This window comes from Elephantulus edwardii, unplaced genomic scaffold (assembly GCF_000299155.1).
Source record: "Elephantulus edwardii isolate Elephantulus edwardi_28Jun2011 unplaced genomic scaffold, EleEdw1.0 scaffold00015, whole genome shotgun sequence".
NCBI lineage: Eukaryota > Metazoa > Chordata > Mammalia > Macroscelidea > Macroscelididae > Elephantulus > Elephantulus edwardii.
The window spans coordinates 2,688,554-2,711,979 of NW_006399765.1; the positions used below are offsets into that span (position 1 = coordinate 2,688,554).

The 23,426-nt window shown below is 40.7% G+C and overlaps 1 protein-coding gene across 1 annotated transcript in view; it reads right to left on the reverse strand.

Moving 5' to 3' along the window:
- The window catches only part of RAD21L1 (RAD21-like 1 (S. pombe)), a 38,323-nt gene extending 24,066 nt beyond the window's left edge, over positions 1-14,257 (reverse strand). Inside the window, exons 1-7 of the mRNA XM_006881401.1 lie at positions 14,114-14,257; positions 11,678-11,807; positions 8,328-8,421; positions 6,395-6,498; positions 2,038-2,208; positions 1,267-1,362; positions 200-310 (exon numbers count right to left, since the gene is read on the reverse strand). Coding sequence (XP_006881463.1) covers positions 200-310; positions 1,267-1,362; positions 2,038-2,208; positions 6,395-6,498; positions 8,328-8,421; positions 11,678-11,807; positions 14,114-14,257 — 850 coding nt within the window. The remainder of the gene's footprint in view (positions 1-199; positions 311-1,266; positions 1,363-2,037; positions 2,209-6,394; positions 6,499-8,327; positions 8,422-11,677; positions 11,808-14,113) is intronic.
- Positions 14,258-23,426: the final 9,169 nt, after the last annotated feature.

Genomic DNA, 23,426 nt, shown 5'->3' on the forward strand with positions numbered 1-23,426 from the left:
CCTAGAGTCGAGATAAACTGACTCATAGTTGGCTCTCCACTGGGCTGATGAAGCTGTAAATCACACAGAAGAACACTGTCCATTTTTCTACCACTGAGTTGCTGGTGGACTGGAACCACCAGAGAGACAAAGCCTTTGGCAATTCTCTACTGATAACCCCAATAGTACATAAAAATAAAATTAAATTAGTTAATCTTACCTGAAATATTAATTGGATCAAGGGTAAATCCATCTTCATTTGATAATGATGTGGTTTTGTTTATTTCTTCATTTTCACATGGACCTATACATTCTGAATTATCCAGTTCTTCTAATTAATATATAAAAATAACAAAATGATAATCTTGTAAAATAAAAGAATATAAGAGAATTAAAGAGAAGATAAGCTAATTTAGTATATAAATATTCATAATTTGGAGTAACATGTAAATTCTTAGAATGAGATATTTAGGAGAGCTGAGGAAGCTCATAGATAATATGGTCTGAGTTAGGTTAGTTATCATTATAGTTTCTTATCTATGAGACACTGAGCTACAGTCTCAAAGTGAGCAAAAATCATGGTCAGTCACTTGAACACCTGGTACATAGTCTGTTGTGTAATTTAATTATTAGTTGACACATAAAGAATGATAACAATAAAATTCTTATTGCCTGTTATTTTCACATATAAAATTTCTACCACTATTTTAGGAGGTACACGTAACATCTGAAAGAGTGAAGGATCAACAAGGCTTTTTATACTTATGAAAAACCAGATTGAATGACCTCAAATTAGTTTAGGTACTTCCTACAAATTACTCAGAAGGAAAATATCCCTACATTTATAATCTCACCCAAATTACATTAAGATCACCAAGCCACATCATTTAATGATACACACACATGCATATATACACGTGTATACATATACCTATATATACACACATACATGTATATCATATTAATGACTTAGAAGTACAGTATTTAGCAGATTATCTCAACATGCAAATATTTAAAAATTTCATAAATGACATTACATTTGAAAAATATTTTTAAATGTAATAAAAATACTGAATACAAATAAACTCAATTCCATTTAAATATCTTTCATCACATCTTTCTTGAGACCCAGCTAACTATTGCCTAGAGTTGGACTAAGAAGTTTGAGGAATAGCAGTCTTTATTATCTTTTACTATATGGTAGCACCATTTAAGCTCAGAAATGCCAAGGCTTAATTGGAATATTAGTACCTGCTCACTTCAATACAAAGAGATATGTTGACATACCCAGTGTAGTATTGGCAGGCTCAGGAGGCAGGGAAATCTCTCTGTCTATGTGCATGTCTTCTAACAGGATATTTCGGTCATCTTGCAATAAGTTATCTTGAAAAACAATAATTTTGTCAAGTAGAGTTGAATCTGTTATTTGTATTATTATATACATTATTATATTCAAAGAACAGTAAATTGTGGCTAATGTTGAGGAAAATGGGAATCCCAGAACATTTGATTTTGCTTATGCAAAACCTATACTTGGACCAGGAAGCAGTCCTCAGAACAAAGCAAGGAAATACTGCATAGTTCAAAATCAGGAAAGGAGTGCATCAAGGATTCATCTTGTCTCCCTACCTTTTCAATCTATATGCATATCATTTGGGAAACTGGGCTTTATGAGGAGGAATGTGGCATCAGGATTAGAGGAAGACTCATCAACAACCTATATTATGCAGATGACACAACCTTGCTTGCTGAAACTGAGGAGGGCCTGAAGCACTTGCTGCAGAAGGTCAAGGACTGTAGTCTTCAATATACATTGAAGCTCAAAATCTGTTCCTTATGGGTCAAAATAGAGCTGTGCTCCATAGAGTTTTCAACAGTGACATTTTCAGGAGTAGATAACCAGGTCTTTCTTCAAAGGCACCTCTGGTTAGGCTTGACCTCCTAACCCTTCACTAAGTAGCTGAGGTCATTAACCATGTATACTACTCAAGGACTCCAATAAATAATAGTAGATGAAACCAAATATGCAATTTCTATATTATTTTATAGCCTACCTACCAATCATTTCTCCTGCAGCTCCTTCATCTCCAAATCCATCTCCACTGTCATAAAACAGGGATTTTTCTCCAGCAAGGCTTCCAGAACTATTTTCAACCAAAAAACCACTGGAATTCAGTAATACATTGTCATCAAAGAAGCTATGTTTTCTGAGAACTTCAGATTCCTCCCCTAAATAAAGGCATAGTGTTAATACTGAGTTGGCCATAGGAAACATAGGATTTGGGGGTCAGAAGAAATACATCATCTAGTGTAATTTCATTCATTATTATAAAAATCTCATTCATTTTGTGCATGTTGGAAATGATAGAAATCATCTGACTTATTCAATTAAAGTAACTAATTTAATCAACAGAATCTAAATTTCTAGACTAAAAATGCTCTTTTAAATGCAATATTTTTTTAAAAAACCCTGATGATTTCATTTAACAATTTCCTAGGAGATATAAATACTAAAGCAGGCAGAATAATGCTTTCTACTTATGTAGGTCAAATTCTAAATGACTAGGTGTTACTCCGTCTTGTGTGTTGTTTATCCATGAGGGAGAATTGGAAAATAAGGAACATATCTATGTCTTAGGAAATGTAAAAAGGTGGATAAAAGACTAAAGAGAAGGCTTACAGTATTCATGCAATAAATATTTATTGAGTACCTGTCTACTAGTAATATACAAATGAATAGAGATGAGGCAGTTAAAAAGACAAACACAGCCAGCTAACATTAACTCAAGCTTATTGTGCATTACATTACAGAAATCAGTACTGTAATGTTCATTGTAGTAGAAGGAAACATGGTCACAGGAAAATGATGTAGTATACACAAAGTCACATACTCTAATAAATGAGAATCTGAATGTATTCTAAAGCTAGTTTTCTATTCTTCATTGTATTGGCAATTGCAGGGAACGAGTGGTTTAGGAAGCAGAAGCAGTATTCTGGGACCAATGAAATATTTTACAAAATGGAGACTTATAAGAATGAATTCCTGAAGCACTAATGTTGTAGTTGTTAAGTGTTGTGAGGTTGAGTACAACTCATATCAACCTCATAAACAACACATCTGAACTCTGTTCTATCTTGTGTCATCTTTATCATCCTTGACACATCTGAGTCCACCCCCACAGACACTCTATCAGTCCCTCTCATTGAGGGTCTTCCTTTCCTTTGCTCACCCACCATCTTTTCAAGCATGATGTCCTTTTTTCAAGTAATAGCCTCTCTTAACATGTCCAAAAGATATGAGATGAAGCTTCACGAGCTTTGCCTCCAAGAAACATTATGGCTGCACTTTCTCCAATACTTTCTTTGGCTCTTTTGGCACTTTTACTTTTCAGCACTCTTCTCTAACACCACAACTCAAAGCTATCAATTCTTCTTCAACAACAACAAAAAGATCAATGGTTCCAATCCACCAGTGGCTCGGTGGGGAAAAGATGGACAGTCCCCTCCCACAAAGATTCACAGCCTCAGAAACCTGATATAGGGTCACTGTGAGTTGTAAGCAACTTGATGGCAGTAGACTGGGTTTGGTTTATTAATGTGGTATCTCATACTGACTGATTTTCTAATGTTGAACCAACTTTGCCGTCTTGGAATAAATCTCACCTCACATGATCACAATACGCAATTATTTTACTATGTTGTTGAAATGAGTTGGCTATCATTTTGTTGAAAATGTTACTGCTGTTGTTCAGTGTCATCAAGTTGAGCACAACTCATAGCAACACTATGAACAAGAGATCAGAACCCTTGCCTATCCTGTGCCATCCTCATCATCTCTGACACCCTTGAGTCCACTGCCGTGGTCAATATGTCAATCCATCTGGTTGAAGGTCTTCCTCTCTTTTGCTGATCCTCGATCTTTCCAAGTATATTGGCTCTTTCTAAAGAATAGTCTTTCCTAGCAACATGCACAAAGTTTCCCACCTTTGCCTCCATGGAGCACTCTGGCTGCACTTTTTCCAAGACACAGCTGTTTGTTCTTTGGTAGTTCTCTGGTAGTCCATGGGCAGGCTAGTACTCTTCTCCATCATGACAGTTCAAAAGCATTAATTCTTCTGTCATCCTTATTAATTGTCCAGTTCTCAGATGCATAGCAAGTGCTTGAAAGTACCATAGCCTGAATCAGGTGCACCTTAGTCTTCAAGCTGACATCACTGATTCTTGGTAATTTGGAGTTTTCTGACAGCAGACTTTCTTCCCAAATGCAATACATCTCCTGATCTCCTGACTGCTGGTATCAAGGATGTTGATTGTGGATCCAAATAAGAGGAAATCACTGACAATTTCTATATTTTCTCCATCTATCATGATGTTGCCTATTGGTCCACTGGTGAGGATTTTTGTTTTCTTTTTTTTTTAATTTTTATTATTTTTTGTGTGTGTACCGTCAAATCAGATCTGACTGGTACAGGAGGAGATTGTCCCTCCTTCTCCAGCAGAGCATCTGGTGGATTCAAACCGCGTAATTCTAGGGTTGCAGTGCAGCTTCTTGCCACTAGGCCACCAGAGCTCGCCGATTTTTGTTTTCTTGATGTGAGATGTAATTCATATTGTAAATTGTAGCCTTTGATCTTCTGTGTCAAGTGCTTCAAGTCCTCCTCACTTTCAGCAAACAGAGTTGTGTTATCTGCATGATGCAGGTTGTTGACAAGTCTTCCTCCAATCCTAATGCCACGTTGTTCTTCATAGAGTCCAGATTCTTGAATGATGTGCTAAGCATACAAATTGAACAGGTGTGGAGAAAGCATATAAACTTGATTCACACCTTTTTACATTTTAAACCATCTTCACTTGCTATTTTCACACATCTCCTTGCTCCTGATACAACTTTATGTTTATATTCATCCAATATCTTTACATGATTTTGGTACCAGAGTAATGGAGGCTCCACAGAAAGAGTTAGGGAATATTTTTTCTCTTAATTTTTCTCAGAGTTTGAACAAGATTAGTGTCAATTCTCTAAATGTCAACTAGATTTCCCCAGTGAAACTGCCTGGTCCTCGATTATTTTTTGGTGTTATTTTTAGTCTTCTTATTGAAGTCTTCTATTTCTTTTTATGTTTACATAGGCTATGTGAGAACAACAGAAATTACAAATGTATAATTTGATATAATTTCAGCACCATAATTTTACGTATGTTAAATTTAACAAATATTGAGGCTTATTTTTTGCTTTTATTTCAATTAATTTTAATTATATTTTATGTAAGTATCAGTAGATAAGATTAGAAACTTTAAAAAATATCATAGAAATGGTTCTTCACCACCTATCATTTGAGAAATACCACTATAAAGAATAAAGATATGGAAAGACAGTAAAGAAGTCAAAGTTAGAGAGGTGGCTAGGTCATACTTCCTCGCTCCAACCTCCATGACAAGTTACAACGAGGTTTCTACTATGCTTACTGTGTTAATGGCTATAGAAAGTTCAAAGATGAAGAAACAAGTCATAGCCTCATGGAATTTGCAGACTAACACAGGCCTTTGTAAATACTAGAATACAAGGCAAAGAATGGAAAATGCCATAAAAATGAACAAATAATACATCGTTTCATTAAGCCATATTACTTGTATTCTAAAACACACTCACCTTGTCCACATTCTTAAAATAAGTATCTATTTCATAGTCAATGTAAATAATTAGTGTGACATTTTTCCCCTCCTCTATTTTTAAATTCATTATTTTACAATTTTTGCCATTATGCCCTAGAGGCAATACGCTACCTTGAGGGCATTTTGTGAAACACACCTGTAAAATCTTGTATAACCATTCCAATTGTTTATTTACATATCTGTCTCTCTACCAGTCTGAAAGCTCCTTGAGGAAGGAAAGTAACTGCTTCCTGAAACTTTGTTTGCAACTATGATAAAATACAAAACAAGTTAAAACAGTTGCCCTGAATCTAACTCATGGTGGCCCCCATGTGTGTCAAGGTAGAATGTGTGCTCTACAGGATTTTTAACGGTTTGTTGCTGTTTTTTTTTTTTGGAAGTAGTTTGTCAGACATTTCTTCTGAGGTACCTCTGGGTGGACTTGAATCTATAACTTTTTATTTAGCAGTCAAGTTTGTTAACCCCTTGTACTATCTGGGGACTCCATCTCTGCTATATCATCCGATATATAGAAGACATGTAAATGGCTGTAAAGCGAAGAATGAATATTTGTAATGCCATCTAGACTGGGAAAAGAACACATTACAAACTTATTGGGGATGAAATTTAGACATCAAAAATATTTATTCTAAAGACATTTCTATTAGCATAGAAATAGCTATTTTTACTGGCACTATTTCAACCTAAAAGTGCTAATACATTTGATTACATCTTATAATTTGAATTTGTCAAATATTCTCACCAAAAGTCGCAACTTGGAAAAGTAGATCCTTGTCGTAGTCTTCTCTAATTGTAATTTCTTCTGGTCTACTTTGATTTTGAGTAAAATTCTCTGAAACATCAACACTATGGAAAAATTTAAGATTAAAAAACCATGTGAACATGACATAATTATTTTGCAGTAGACTTAATAACCCAACTAAAACGAAACTGTCTTTATTTTCTCAAAAGTATTATTTATAAAACACTAATTTATAGTGTATAATATAAATGATCTCCAGGTTGCCAAATCACTACCTCTTAGGTGGTCTTCTCAATCATATTTGAAATAGATGTTAACACCCTCATGGAACATGTTTTTTATTAAGCCTCTAAAATGTCACTCTTTATCTTTCAACCTCTGGCCGTTCCTTTTCTACCTCTTTTACTAATTCTCCCTTATCTTCCATATTCTCTCTTAAATCTACACTCACTTCCTTGGGTTCCTCTTATGGCCCATAGTTGAAATTCTATCTATATCTTAGATCCCAAAATTATCTATTCAGCTCTGATCTCTCTCCCCTGAAATTCAGATCCATATATCCAACTGTCCCCTTGGATGTGTGTACTAATCAGCTCAAACCAAGCCAGGATCAACCCATGGCCATGGAATCCATTCTCCCTCTTAGCAGCCCTATATTATAGAATAGAGTAGAACACTCCATACTGTTTTCAAGAGAGTAGCAGTCTTTATGGAAGCAGACTGTCACATCTCTCTTCTGTAAGAGGGCTGATAATGTCAAGCCAGTGGCCTTCTGGTTAGTTAATAGCTGACCACTTAACTACTAGGGCTCACAGTCATTTCAGAATTTACAGGCAAAATCTAATCTACTTCCTTCACCCTTTTCCACTATTTCCTAGCTATCCTGATCTCATTAAGTGGTAACTACATTCTCATATAAAAAAAATCATAGTCATCTTTTATCCTCTTAGAGACATAAATATGCCTTCAGCAAATTCTGTTGACTCTACTTCAAGAATATATCCATAATTTGACTGTTACCACTTTGATTAAACGTAGAGAGAATTGACGACACTGCCAACTCTGATTTGAATTTCTTACTGCAGTAGTCTTCCAAGAGTTTCTGCTTCTCCCCTGGCCCATTGTTCCAGGCAGAGGAAAAGTGCTGAAATCAAGTCAGGCCCTGTCATTCTTGCGTGCTGAGCTCTCCTGTGCACCCCATCTGATTCAATATGAGTCCTCACTGTACTCTACAATGCCCTATATCATCTGCACACCCTGCTACTTTTGACTTCATCTCCTACCACTTAGTCCCTCATTCACTCCACTCATCTCACTTATCTCCATGTTGTTCTTTGAAAAGATCCAATGTGCTCAGCTTTAGGGCCTAGAACATTTTCCCCTTTGTGAGGGAAGCCATAGCACAGCTGGCTGAACAGTTTGCTCCTTCACTTTCTTTAGGTTTCTTATTTTATCAGAAAAGCTTCTCATGACCATGCTACCCACACAGTAGGGCTTATTTTAGTCTCTCTTACTCTAGTTTCAAATTTTTATTTAATTATTTTTTTTTCATAAATTCTACTTTTCTTCATGATGCTGATCACTCCTGGCATGTATTTTTTTTTTCATTTACTGCCTGTATGTTCCATTTAGAATGTAAGATCCATGAGGCAAGGAGGTATGATTTTACTCATTGCTGTTTTCTCAGTGTCCAGAACAGTGCCTGGTATATGTAAGGCATCCAATAGATATTTACTGCATGAATTAATGAAATGTCAGCATTAGAAATTACATTCAGTACATACAATGATACTCATTTTCTTGTTATTATGCTCTGGAATTGCACACTAAATTTAAGGCTCTGTGTGTTTTTTCAGTTATTAAAGACATTCTTGCTTTTATGAAATTCAAATGTAAAACCAACAAACTATCAAAATTTATGGGAATAATTTACTTCATATTCTGGGTGTCAAAATCATGAAATTCTTCTGGCAATGTGATCGCATTGTAAGCTGCTTCAAAATTCTCTTTTGGAAGGTCAACCAGCCCTGAAAGAAATTTTTAAAAACATATCCAATAAGCTATGGAAAAAACATAATCCCAATTTAATATCTATGTTTTCACTGACCTACTGTTTAACCTCCTAACTGGTTTCCCTGTATTCACTCCTCCTCTTCGGCAGCCCTAGATATGCTCATCACTCTATGCCAGGAAATTTGGAGGACAGCTGTCTGGCCAATGGATTGGAAGAAGTACATATTTATTGTCATTCCCAAGAAAAGTGATCCACCAGAATGTGGAAACTATTGAAAAATATCATTAATATCACATGTATGCAAAATACTCCTGAAGATTATGAAAAAATGGCTAGAATAGTACATAGATAGGGAAATTCTAGAAGTTCAAGCAGGATTTAGAAAAGGCCGTGGCATTAGGGCTGGCTGATGTCACATGGATCCTGGCTGGAAGTAAAGAGTACCAGAAGAATATCTATTTATGCTTTATTGACTATGTAAAGGCATTTGACTATGTGGATCATAAGAAGTTGTGGTTGACATTGAGAAGAATGGGAATCCCTGAGCACTTAATTGTATTCATGTGACACCTATACCTAGACTAAGATGCTGTTGTGCAAACAGAGCAAAGATTTACACTGTTGTTGTTAAGCGCCGTTGAGTCTAGTCAACTCATAGCAACCCTATGAACGAAAGTCCTCGACACTTGTGTGCATGACTTTCATCCTTTCTCCAGGTTCATAGGGTTTCTGGAGGCAAGCTATTTATGGAATTGGATGCCACTCCTGCTTCCAAGCTTGTTTCAACTGGGGAGCACCACCAAACAGTGTCCACCATGGGTAACCATTACCGCATTTGACACATCATTGTCACAGTGTTCAGCTTCACAGTGACCACAAGTTAAAATTAGGAAGGGAGTGCATCAGGATCGTAGTCTATCTCCATATCTATTCAATCTGTATCTGAGCAAATTATTCGATAAGCTGGACTCTATGAAGAGGGGTACGGCATCAGGATTGGAGGGAGACTCATCAACAAACTGTGTTATGCAGATGACATAATATGTTCCTGGCAGCTCATTTTCTACAAAACAGCCTATATATAAATCAGATCAGACCACTTCTACCCTTAAAATATGACTCAGCAACTTTCCCAGTGAATTCCAAATTAATTAAAACAAAATCCAAATTTCCAACAGGAACGTCTACAGCTCTACAAATCAACTGGTGGTCATCAAATAGTTCTCTCTCTCTTCCTCGCTACATGCTAACTACACTGGACTTTCTGTTCCCTGAAAAATCACTTTTCCACCTTAAAACTTTTGCTCTGGCAGTTTGCTCTGCCCACAATGCTATTCCTCAGGGAATATGACCGGGTATTTCTCGTTCTTCAAACGTCAGCTTTCATTCTAGCCCCTCAGAAAGGCTTTTACAAACTATCCTATTTAAATTGATTTAGTTATGTTTCTACTGCAGTGATATATTTTCCTTCATAGTATAATAATAATATATAATTTTTAGTAGTTTTTTAAAAAAGGTTTTGTGTTACCTGATTCCCTCACCAGACTGAAGGAGACCTTACTTGTCTCACTACCTAACATAGTGTTTAGCACAAAGAATCAGATTTAAAAAAAAAAAGGTTTGTGGAACACGTGAAGGAAATAATGAATAAAAAAAGAACAAATGAACCATACTTGATATAAGTATAAATTTACCTAGAAATTCTACATTTAAATAAAGAGAGTGGAAAGAAAGACATTTATCAATTCTAATTCAACGCATACTGATTGAGGGAAGAGTTTGTGTAATATACTAAGACAGATTCAGAAAATGTCTATGAGGGGGAATCTACTCTTCAAGCAGCTTACAGACTTGTGAGATAGACAAGGCTTGTACTTGTACAACCATTATGAAGCTAGAAAATGAAGACTATCTTAAAAAGAGAACAGATTCTATGTAAATGAATATTTGAAGGCATTATGTTTATGAAATATGTAAATTGCTAGCACTTTCTGATGCCTAGGGATATTTCTGGAAGCTCTTGTGGTGCCGTCCATAGGAAGTACCACTGTCAACCAAAAGGCATTGCCTCTCCAGTGCTTTGAATCCACCAGGAGAAAGATGACCAATCTTCTCCTGTGTGATTTATAGTCTCCAAAAACTCAGAAGGTCAGCTAGATTCCTCCTCAATGGGATTTTAAATTTTTAATTTTTATTTTATATCTGCTTGTTTACTTAAGTTTGTACACATTGTGTTTCACACTAGTCTCCATTCATATTGTGTTTCATACAATCATTCCCATGTATTATTATGTTTTATAAAATTAATCACCATTGGACTGTGCCCATCACTACCCTCTTTTCAGGTCCCCGCCATATCTTTCCCATTTCCTTTACAGCCTCCATTCACCACCAGATCATGCAACCCTGTGATTTCACACCTACCCATCCTCACCCTCTGCTCCCACACCTTCCCTGCTTGTGTCACCATCCATGTTTTACCAGTTATCCTCACCGGGATTTTTTATTTTTTAAAAAAAGAAGTCTTGAGCATTTTGAAAACAATGATAAGTATAGATATCTGTCGTTGTTACATACCATCAAGTTGATTATAACTCAGGGTGAGTCTATGAAAAATATATCTAAACCTTGTCCTATCCTGTGCCATCTTAATCCTGTGCCATCTTAATCCACTCTGACATACTTGAGCCCAGTGACACAACAGCAATATAGATATGTAGGTTTGTCAATGACACTATTTCCAATATCTCTTGTACAAGCGAACAGACACAACGAGCTCACCAACCATAAACCAACCCTGTTACTGTGGAGTTAAATCCGACTCCTAGCCATCCTACAAGAAGGACAGAGAGCTGCCCACAACCTATCAAAGATTGAAATCTTGGCAGAAGCAGTTAACTATATCTTACGTGGAGCAACTAGCAAGTTCAATCCTCCAACCTTCTGGTCAGCAGCCGAGTGCTTAACCAATGAGTCACCAGGGCTACTTCATGGCAAAATAAGTGAGCAATTAAACCCCAAATGTCAGTGTGGCAGCTTGAATGCATTTCTTAAATAAACATGCAGAAATAATTCAAGTTTGGAAAGCATGATATTTTGTTGCAAATACAAGAACAGCAAGGGAAAGAGTTGGTTCCCAGCCATGAAATCTTAGATTTGGTCATCCATTCAGTCTTCTTTGACGTTTTTGAGTGTGCTGATTTGGAGAGTCTATCAAAATAAAAAGACAAGGAAACTTCAAGAAGAGGTGATCAATAGCATACACGTACCTGGGCGAAATGTCAGCTTCATCTTAAGCAACGCTTCACTGCAATCTGCCAAAAGATACTTTGCCTTCCTATTATAGATGCGAACAACTCCCAGGAGAAGATGTCCTGAGGTTCGAAGTGCGATTTTCACCTTTCAAGAATTTTCGAAGTATTACAATACTTAAAGAGTGGGAACATAATATAGTTCTTTGAAAATTACTGAACTCACAAAAAAATTTCTACTCTTTAGAAAGACATTTCACATCTCTTTTTACCTTGTCTTTTAAGAGGATTTATTCTCTCCCCACCCCCACCCAAGCCACACACCTTACTTAGTGAAGAAAAGGAGGCATTTAGTACTATTATTAGTGTTAAGACTATAAATGCTGGAATCAGGCTAAAGTTCAAGCCTTGCCTCATTTGCTGGGGTTGAGTCACTTTATCTTCTTAAAGTTCAGCTTGTTAATAAAGGCTGCAGTTTATCACAGTGAAATCTGTGAGAGCGGGAACTCAATGGGGGCCCCTTGTCTTGCCACTTCTCACATATTCCCCACCTTTGACATGGTGCAGTTACTTTTCCATCATCTGCTTTAAGTGGGAACTGCTGGGGCCTTACACTGATTTTTATTGTACATATTTCTTTTTGTCAAGCATTGTGTTTTTCATATATTGATTAGTTCTGACAATCATCTGTATTTACAGATGGGGAAAGCGGATTGTTGTTGTTCATGTGTACCGTCAAGAGAGAGTTCCAATGGCTTACTGGTAAGGAGTTGCCACCAGCAGATGGGTCAGCTCCCCTGCAAACTGTTTCCTCGTCCATGGTACACAACAAGAACAAATGTCAAGTCAAAACCAACTCAGAGCTGATCCTCCAGTGGGTTTTCAGAGGCCGTAAACTGCAGGAGAGGGAACTTTCCATCTTTCTTTCACTGAGCAGTGGCTGGTTTTGAATCACAAGCCTTTGGAGGGGAAGCACAACTCCTTATCACTAAGTCACCAGAGCTATATTAAGAATTATAACTATTAAGTGGTAAAGCTGAAATGAAAATTAACATTTGACCAACTCAAAAGTCATGCTCTTCACTGGGACTAAAAGAAGTCTGTATGACAGGGGTGTTATGAGGACTAAATAAACCAATAAACATAAAGTCTAGTTCCTTGCCTGACATACAGGTTTTTAATTATATCTCGTCTTTCTCTCAAAGAGGAAGAAAACTATCAACTAAGAAACCCCAGCAGTGTTGAGCTGGTTCCCACCCATTAAGATTCCCCATCAGGTTCCAGAGGCTGGAAATCTTCTTGGGAGGAGACAGCCCAACCTTCTCCTGCAGAGCGAAGAATGGTAGACTCGAACTGCTATCACTGTGATTCGTAGTTCAACATGCAACACACTAAACCACCGAAGTGTCTTAGTAGCTGTATAATGTTCCATAATGAATATTTTCTTGTTAATGAAATATTTTCACATGTTTTAATTTACATGTAAATTATTTTTTTACACAGAATTTGGGCACATTATTGTTGTTGTTATGCACTGTCAAGTCAGAACCAATCCATAGCTGACCCTCTAGTGGGTTTTCAGAGGCAAGAAATTGCACAGAAATAGAATGCCCATCTCTCTCCCAAGATCAGCTGGTAGATTCGAACTGTGTGCCTTCAGATTGACAGCACAGCTTCTTACCTCCAGGCCACCAAAGATCCATGCTGTTGTTGTTGTGTACCACAGAGTCAGAAAACGACCCATAGCTGACCCTCCATTGCATTTTCAGAGGCAGTTAATCACATGGGAGGAGATTGCCCATCCTCCCACAGAGCAGCTGGTGGCCTCAAACTGCACGCCTTAGAGACTGCAAGCACAGCTTCTTGCCACGAGGCCACCAGACCTGAGGAGCTACTCCTTGGAAAAGGACATCATGCTTGGAAAGGTGAAGAGTCCATGAAAGGAAGATGTTCAGTGAGGTAGACTGACACAGTGACTGCAGCAATGGATTCAAATATATCAGCGATGATGAGGATGGTGCAGGATAGGACAAGGTTCAAATCTGTTGTTCATAAGTTCACTATGAATCATACTCAATTTCATGGAACCTAACAACAACGCAATATAAGGTCTCTTCTATGTGATTTACTGCCTCTGAAACGTCCCTCGAGGGTCAGCTATGAGTAACTGAATGATGTAAGAGGTATTTTGTTAGGGAAATTAGAAAGGACAAAACAATAAAACAATACAGTATTGGACCCTTTACCCGTCAGGGTCTAAGCTATTCAGAATAAATATATAGCATGATTAGTTCCCTACAGAAACCAATATATGCATTAATATACTACAGGAATTAAAACAAGAAAGGCCATTTGAGTTCTTGGAAATATAGTTCATGGAACAAATACATTTTAATTCTATTCCTTTCTACAAGTTATAGAAAATACCAGCTATCATTTTCATCACTGACATACCTTCGGTGAAAGGATTTTTTCTATGGTTAGCTCTAGGTTGCATTCAAACACATGGGCCTTTGTGAGCTTCTTCTCCCAGTGGGCTGCAAGCCATATTTTGGCCAACGGCCCTCGTTTGCTCATAAGGACATGTGTGTAGAACATGCTGCCTGTACTTGTTAGGTGATTTTACAAACTGGAAAAAATATGAAGATATATGTAAACCTTGAATACAGAATCTTCAGCGCTTTGACAGTGAGTAAAATACTTTTCATTAGTCCTATAAAGATAACACTAAGTTGGATGACCTAAGTCAATGTATTATCCACTTCAGGTTATATTCCTACAGAGGAAATTTTATTTAGAATATAAAATTACAAAGCAATAAGAGAACACAGTCGAATGTAAACTACACTGGTTTAATATCCTGATCAATGACCTCTTCTAAGATTTTATTTTTTCTAAGAAAGGATTTGAGTTCTCTTCTTTTAAATATGGTCATATAAGTAAAGGGGAAAGGCTGGGAAGCTGGGGGAAGGAAGTAGGGAAGAAAGAATATGGAAAGGCAGGCAAAATGAAAAAAGAAAAATTAGAGAGGTGTTGCATCACTGATTTACATCCAGGCATTAAGTTTCATTGTTTCCTTCCAGATCCTTTGGTTTATTCATCAATGTGTTGATTCAAATGAAATAATGGATGCAAAGGATTATAAACAAGAAAATACTTAGAAGGCATCAAGAAAGAAAAGAACTGAATGAAAAAGATTTGAAATATGAATGGTAAAATGAAAATACTTCACTTAAAAATATGTGTTTCCTACTGCCAAAGGGGCCCTTTAGAGTAGTGAGAGAAGATCTTCACCCTGAAACCCACAGCGTCCCTTTTCAGCAGGAAGTAGCTAAGAGAATATGCCATCCCCTTTTCCTTATGACTCAAGGTGAAGTCTCTCTCAGGGAGGAGTGATAGGGAATGGCAAAGGACACACTGACAAAGAAGATTAATCAGAACTGGCTTTGACAAGCACTGTGGCATTTGGACAAGAACAAACTGGGAGGAGGGTAGAGAGAATAGTGCAACAATGAATGAATGGAAACCCAAAATCTCTGTAAATGTTTATGAAAATTAATAAAATATAATTATAGAAAAAAATACATGAGACAGCATTGTTCACCATCTCAAGAACATGCAAACAGTCCAAATGTCCAACCACAAACAAATGGATTGAGAAATTATGTTACATTCACACAATGGAATACTATGCAGCATACAGGTGCAATAACTTTGTCAATTATTACCTAACTTGGGATGAGTGGAGAGCATCATGCTGAGCGAACTAACTCAGTCCCACAAGGATAAATACTGTATAAAATCAGTATTGTAGAATGAGTATAAGGATCCTGGAGGGGTGGGAGAGGCTGGAAGCAGAGGGATGTGGAGGGGAAAGGAGAGATTAATCATTAGGCTGTACAATTTGATGGGGGTGTGTGAGGGAAATTGAAAGAATTCGTTCAAATTTGTATTTGAATTTTGTAAAAAAGCCAGTAGAAAATGAAAAACCAGAAAAAAAAGTTAAATGGGAACCTAATTTGCCATGCAAACTTTCACTGAAAATATAATAAAATAGTCTTTAAAAAATACATATGAGGAGTTTATACACATCTCCACAAACTATACTATTCTGAATAACATCCTAAGGTTTTATTATGAGGACAAAAATGAGAAGGGCTGTTATAGCACTTTGGGTGGCTTCAGGAGGAAAAGAAAATTATTGTTTACACTGAAGTAATTTTAGACTTCCTCTAGGAAAGCTTTTTTGCTTCTCTGCTTAAAGTTGTCAATAAAGGAAAACTGAACACAAAAACACAGCCAGCCACTGCACTGACAAGTTAAGTGAACTTTGATCATTGTTAATTCCACCTCAGAAATTAAATCATTCGTCTCAAACTAAAGGTATTAGAGTCCACTAAAGCCACATTCCTGAACGTGAGAGAGATTTAATGATCATAACCTGTCTCTTGCCTTGATTCCATTTTCTTCCGTTCTAGTTTTAGTATCTTGGAATAAATCCCAATTTATGTTTTAATTGTTCCCAGGTCTAGTGAGGAGTAATGCACAAAACAAGTTGTCTTATCATATTTCTTAAGTATTGACATACATTGTGAGGGAGCGCTCTAGTAGCCTAGTGGCAAGAAACTGCACTACAATCTGAAGACATGCGGTTCAAATACACCAGCTTGCTCCACGCGAGAGGAATGGGCAGTTTCCTCCCATGAGATTAACTGTGTCTGAAAACCTCCGCTGGAGGGTCAGCTGTATCAGTTCTGAGTAGACAGTACACAACAACATATATGTGTGCATGTATATGTATGTTGTCATTGTTGTGTGCCATCAAGTCGCCTGCGACTCAAAGTGACCCTTTGTACAACAGCCCTAAACCCTGTTCTATCCTGAGCCAACCTTACTGTCTACCCCTGTCATTTAATCAATCCACCTCATAGAGGGCCTTCCCCTCCTGCGCTGTCTCTCCACCCTTCCAAGCATGACGTCCCTCTCCAAGGACTGGTCCCTCCTTACAACATGACCAAAGTATGTCACATGAAGCTTCAGAATCCTTGACTCCAAGGGGCAGCCTGCTCTCACCCTCTCTAAAATGAACCTTTTGTTCTCCTAGCAGTCCATGGTATATTCAACACTCTTCTCCAGCACCACAACTCAGAGGCATCAATTCTCCTTCTATCCTCCCTAGTTACTTTCCAGCTTTCTGATGCATAGCAAATAATTGCAAAGACCATGGCCTGTGTCAGGCGCACCTTAGTCTCCAGACTGACATCCTTGCTCTGAATTCAGTCCTTTAGAGGGGTCTCTGACAGTAGACTTCCCCAGTGCAATTCGTCTTTTAATTCCCTGGCTGCGGGTACCGGTTATTTTGTTGTGGTCTCCCCCCACCCCCACCCCAGTCAGAGTTCCAGAGCTTTACTGCAAATGGAACTGATTATTAGAGAACTCCCTCTCCAGTCTGTCTTCGCCCTCCAGGGGAGGCCAGCCCAGGCCATGATGACAGAGGACCGGGGAGTGTACACATCGCTATGAACCGACCCCACCGCTGACCCTCCCGGGTTCTCAGAGGCAGTTAGTGAATCGCATGGGAGGAGGTCGCCCATCCTTCTCCCCGGAGCAGCTCGTGGATTCGAACAGCGCACCTTCAGCACTGCAGCGCAGCTCCTTCCCACCAGACCACCGGTGCCCCCTTTTGTATTACCAAAGCCGAAAGGGGTGCGACCCCCCACGCCGGGAAAACCCCAAGTGCTGGGGGTGAAGTCTAGGGAGACTCTGCAACCGCCGGGGAAGGAGGGGGAAGGCGGGGGTCCGAGGGGGAGCAGCCAGGTCGGCGCGGGAGGTGCTGGGGGGCTTGCGGGGCGGCAGGGGGATGAGGCGAGCGAGCCCGCGCGGGCCCCCCAGACCCCCCCAGCGGTCACCGAGCCGCTCCAGGCGCCCCCCACGGCGTGCCCTCCCACATTTCCCATCTCTGCGCGGGGCGGGGCACCCCGTAAACACGGGCATGCGGCTGGTGCTCATCCGGATGGGGAGGGACGCGGCGCTGCTCTGGGGGACGCCACCCCCGCCGGGGAGGAAGGAGCGGGGCTCCAGGGGCACTTGCGAGCGGCCGCCCCCGCGCGTGGGGCGCAGGAGGCCTCGAGCCGCGCCCCGGGCCACGCCGAGAGAGGTTTGCGGGGCGTCGCGGGTGGGTTTTCCCCCTCCTCACACAGAGCCGTCCCGAAGGGACGTGGCAAACAGAGGGGTCAAAAGGAGCTGTGGGCGCGATGCGGGATGCACAGGGTCAGGCTCCCCTCGTCCACCCGCCTCCGCCCCTCGGTATCGCGCGGCGGGGGGACACGCCCTACTTTGAGTCCGGAGGAGAGGCGCGCAGCTGAAGGCGGACGCCCGCGCGGGTCTGCGCTGGTCGGAGTCTGAGGAAAGCAGCCGGGAGAGGGGCGGAGCTTCGGGGGTGGGCGTGGTGACGGAGGCGGGCGGGAAAAATGAGGTAGTGGGCGGGGATAGTGGTATGTGGGCGGGGCCTTGGTGAAGTGGGCGGGTTAATAGTGGCATGGGCGGGGCGAGTTGTGGGGGGCCTTGACTAAGTGGGCGGGGTGATGATTAATGGGCGGGGCTGTGGCGGAGTGGTTGGAGCTACACAGGGGGTGTAGGGGTGGGGGATGTGAGTGAGAGAGAGAGTGTGTGTGTGTGTGTGTGTGTGTGTGTGTGTGAGAGAGAGAGAGAGAGAGAGAGAGAGAGAGAGAGAGAGAGAGAGAGAGAGAGAGAGAGAGAGATACGGGCATAGCTCTAGTATGGATGGGCAAGGCAGAGCCGCAGATCTCATACAGCCTCTAGCTTCCACTGCTCCGAGAGGTGGAAGAGGGTGGGTTTTGGCCTCAGGGTTCGTTTTTGAAATATAGCAAAGATGGCGAAGCTTTGTCTCTCATACTTTGTACACCTTGCTAGGAGAGGGACATCATGCTTGGAAAGGTCGACGAAGGAGAGGAAGCCTCCCAATGACATGGACTGACACAGTGACTGAAGCAATGGGTATGTTTGAGATGATGAAAATAGCACAGGACAGGACAGGGTTCAGATCTGTTGTTTATACAGTCGCTATAAATCGTGCTTGACCCGACCACACCTAACAAAAAATATTATCATTCTCTCTCAGTGGTTTCTGAGCGTCCCTAGAATGCAGTTTCTTGTCCTTCATTTGATAGTTAGGGGGCCTTGATGAGTTACTCAATACCCTCTGGCTTTGTGGATTAGGAACTGTGCTATCATCCCAAAGGCAGGAGGTTTGAATCCACTAACTGCTCCACTGGAAAAAGAGGAACCATCTCCTCCCATGATATGTTGTTGTTATGTGCTGTCGAGTTGCCTGCGACTCATAGCGACCCTATGTACAACAGCCCTAAACCCTACTCTATCCTGTGCCAATCTTACTGTCTCCAACACACCTATCCCCATTATCCCAGTGACGGAATTAATCCATCTCATCGAGGGTCTTCCTCTCTTGTGCTGTCCCTCCAACCTCCCAAGCATGACGACCCTCTCCAAGGACTGGTCCTGCCTTAGAACAAAGTATGTCAGATAAAGCTTCTGAATCCTTGCCTCCAAGAAGCAGCCTGGCTTCACCCTCTCCAGGACGAACCTGTTTGTTCTCCTAGCAGTGCACGGTATATTCAATACTCTTTTCCAGCACCACAGCTCAAAGACATCAATTCTCTATCTTCCCTAGTCATCTCTAGCTTTCTGATGCATAGCAATAAATTGCAAAGACTATGGTCTGGATCAGGTGCACCATAGTCACTAAGACAGAGTAGGAAGAAGGACTGGACATCTACTTCTGAAATAGCAGGGCTTCAAAAACCCCATGTACAATAGAGCACACTTAGATTAGCAGATATGGTAACTGAGGCTGAGCCGTCAAGTATGGAAGCACAAAGGAGGAAGAACAGTTGTTAGCAAACATTAGTGACTGGAACGTGGCCTGTAGGAAACATGTTGTTGTTGTTATGTGCCATTGAGTCGCTTGCAACTCATAGCAACCTTATGTACAAGAGCCCTAAACGCCATTCTATCCTGTGCCAACCTCGCTGTCTCAAACACAGTCATTTCCACCACTCCACTCACAGAACCGATCCATCTCATCAAAGGTCTTCCTCTCCTGCGCCGTCCCTCCACTCTCCCAAACATGATGTCCCTCTCCAAGGACCAGTCCCTCCTTGCAAAATGCCCAAAGTATGTCAAACGAAGCTTCAGAATCCTTGACTCCAGGGAACATTCTGACTTCACCCTCTCCAGAACAAACCTGTTTGTTCTCCTAGCAGTACATGGTATATGCAATACTCTTCTCCAACACCACAATTCAAAGGCATCAATTCTCTTTCTATCGTCCCTATTCACTGTCCAACTCTCTGATGCATAGCACGCAATTGCAAAGACTATAGACTGGATCAGGTGCACCTTAGTCTACAGCCTGACGTTGTTGCACTTCAGTACTCTTGAGAGGTCCGTCACAGCTGACTTTCCCAATGCAATTCGTCTCCTGATTTCCTGGCTGCTGTTACCAAGAGTGTTGACTGTGGAGCCAAGTAAACTAAAATTGTTAACTATCTCAATCTCTTCACCATCCATACTGATTCTGACAATTGGCCCAGTAGAAAACATGAATGTAGGAAAATTGGATATTGTTAAGAAAGAAATGAAATGCATAAATATTGACATACAAGGTACTGGCGAAATGAGATGGACTGGCATGGGACATTTTGAGTTAGATGATCGTATGATCTACTATGAAAAGGTGAGGGGAAATAGGGTTGCTTTCATAGTTAAAAAAATCACTTCTAGGAGGAAGCTCTGGTGGTCTAGTGGCAAGAAGCTGAACTGCAATCCCAGAGGTATGTGGTTTGAATCCACCAGATGCTCTGCGGGAAAAGGAGGGGCAGTTTCCTCCTTTATCTGTCAGATCCAATTTCACACACACACACACACACACACACACAGAGAATTTTACAAAAAATCATTTCTAGATTCACCTTGAAATGTAATGGTGTGAGTGACAAGATAATACTCATACACATACAAGGAAGTCCCATGCTATGTACAGTGTCTGAAAATGTGGGAAAGGGTCACCTATAATTTGATTTTGATTTGGTGGCAGAGAGAAGATTCCACGAGTCAAGCCAAGGTGCACAGGTGATACAGTGGTCAAGGGTTTCTGCAAAGATCTAAACATAGGAAACACTACTGGGAATTTCTGTTCTTTCCTACAGGTCACTGTGAATGGGACCTGACCTGATGACAATAGGGTTTGGAAATCCTCCTGTATGTAGTCCTTAGAATAAACCCCAAACTCCGATCTACCAACTACCAGGCCTTACGTGGTCTCCTACTTACTATATTAACTTCCTTTCATATGAGTGAGTTTACCTTGGCAATTAATCTCCAGTTACAGGGCAACACTTGCACCATTCGCTCCATGGCCCTGGGAGAAACACATTTTATTCACATGTACATCTGTTTTCAGAAACACTGTTTGAGAAAGATATGTAACTTATGAAGTGATATATGGAAATGTCAGCCTTTAACATGCATCTCTCTTTCCAGTTTGACTCTCTCTCTATCACACTTTGTTTGTGGCATTGAAGTATCTAAGGTAGGTACTTAATTTCTGTTTTTGAGCTGTGATGCCAGGGAAGAGTATTGCACACACAATGGACCACCAGAACAAATAGGTTGTCTGTCTTCAAAAGGGTGAAGCCAAGTTTTTCCCAGGAGGCAAGATTTTGAAGCTCCATCACACATACTCTGTTCTTGAATCAGTCCTTAGAGAAGAGCACCATGCTTGGAAGGGTGGAGGGACAGCACTGGAGAGGAAGACCCCAGATGAGATGGATTGACATAGTGTCTAGGGTAATGGGGGTAGGCGTGTCGGAATGAGTAGCAGGTGACTTGATGGTGCATAGCAACAACAGTTTAGATTTAAAGGGGTCTGTTTATGTGGTTCATGGTCACTTCCATGCATGGTGAAATTGCTGTCCATCAGCATAAGAATAACTTCCAGAAATACCCTGATAGCCCAATGTCCTGATTTATCCTGAAATATAACATGTTGTTGTTGTTGTTATGTGCCGTCGAGTCGCCTGTGACTCATAGCGACCCTATGTACAACAGCCATAACCTCTGCTCTATCCTGTGCCAATCACACTGCCCCTGACACACCCATCCCGATCACCCCAGTCACTGAATCAATCCACCTCATAGAGGGTCTTCCCCTCCTGCGCTGTCCCTCCTCCCTTCCAAGCATGATGTCTCTCTCTAAGGACCTGTCCCTCCTTACAACATGTCCAAAGTATGTCAGACAAAGCTTCAGAATCTTTGCCTCCAAGGAGCAGCCTGGTTTAACACTTTCCAGGATGAATCTATTTGTTTTCTTGGTGGTCCATGGTACCCTCAATACTCTTTTCCAGCACCACAGCTCAAAGGCATCAATTCTGTTTCTATCCTCCCTAGTCATTGTCCAACTCTCTGATGCATAACAAGTGATTGCAAAGACCATAGCCTGTATCAGACGTACCTTAGTCTCCAGAGTGACACCATTGCTCTTCAGTACTTTGGAGAGGTCCCTAACAGCAGACTTTCCCATGGCAATATGTTTTTTGATTTCCTGGCTGCTGGTGCCAAGAGTGTTGACTGTGGAGCCAAGCAAACTAAAGTTGTTAACAATCTCAATCTCTTCGCCATCCATCCTGATGCTACCAATTGGTCCAGTGGTGAGAATCTTTGTCTTCTTGACATTGAGCCTCAGTCCATACTGAAGGCTGCAGTCCTTAACCCTCTGCAGCAAGTGCATCAGGTCCTCCTCAGTTTCAGCAAGCAGGGTTGTACCATCTGCATAATGCAGATTGCTAATAGATCTTCCACCAATCCTGATGCCACACTGCTCCTCATAGAGCCTAGACTCCCAGATAATCTGTTCTGCATACAGGTTGAAAAGGTATGAAGACAGGACACATCCCTGGCGTACACCTTTCTCAATTTTGAACCATGCAGTGTTTCCCTGCTCTGTTCTGATGAACATAGAAGTACAAACTATAACTTATATAGAACTATAACATAGAAGTACAAAATTAATGCATAAATGGCATTAATACCTAGCATCAGAATGTATATAGTGGACAGAGGGGGGGAAAAAGTTTAAAACTTATGAGCTAGAAACTAGGCTAAGGAAAAACAAAATTCCAACCATCTGTCATATGTGTGGTGCAACCAGGCTGCTCCCTGGAGGGAAGGATTTTGAGGCCCTGTGGCACATACTTTGGGCACATGGCCAAGAGGGAATAGTCCTTAAAGAGGGACATTATCTTTGGAAGGGTGGAGAGACAGCACAGGAGAGGAAGACCCTGACTGGAGAAATGGGAGTAGATCTGTCAGAGATCATGAGATTGGCTCTGGATATGGCAGGTTTCAGAGCTCTAGTACACAGGGTATCTCCAAGAGCACAAAACAACAACAATTGGTTAATGTGGTTCTTCCAGCCGTAGGCTTCCATTATGTGATATGTTGTGGGTCCTAGTCTTTTGTCTATGCTTATGACCCCATTCTGGAATCTGTTACTATTGTTTTAATAAGATTAGAGGGGGTTGTATCTTGAGTCCCCTCCTTACTAGAAGGAATGAACCAAGTCACTAGCCTTTGGGGTGTGCTTTGTAGCCAGCATACATAGGCATGCTCTTTGAAGGGTTGTGGGGTTTTACTCTGGATCCTGCATCTGACCTGATTCAGCCACCAA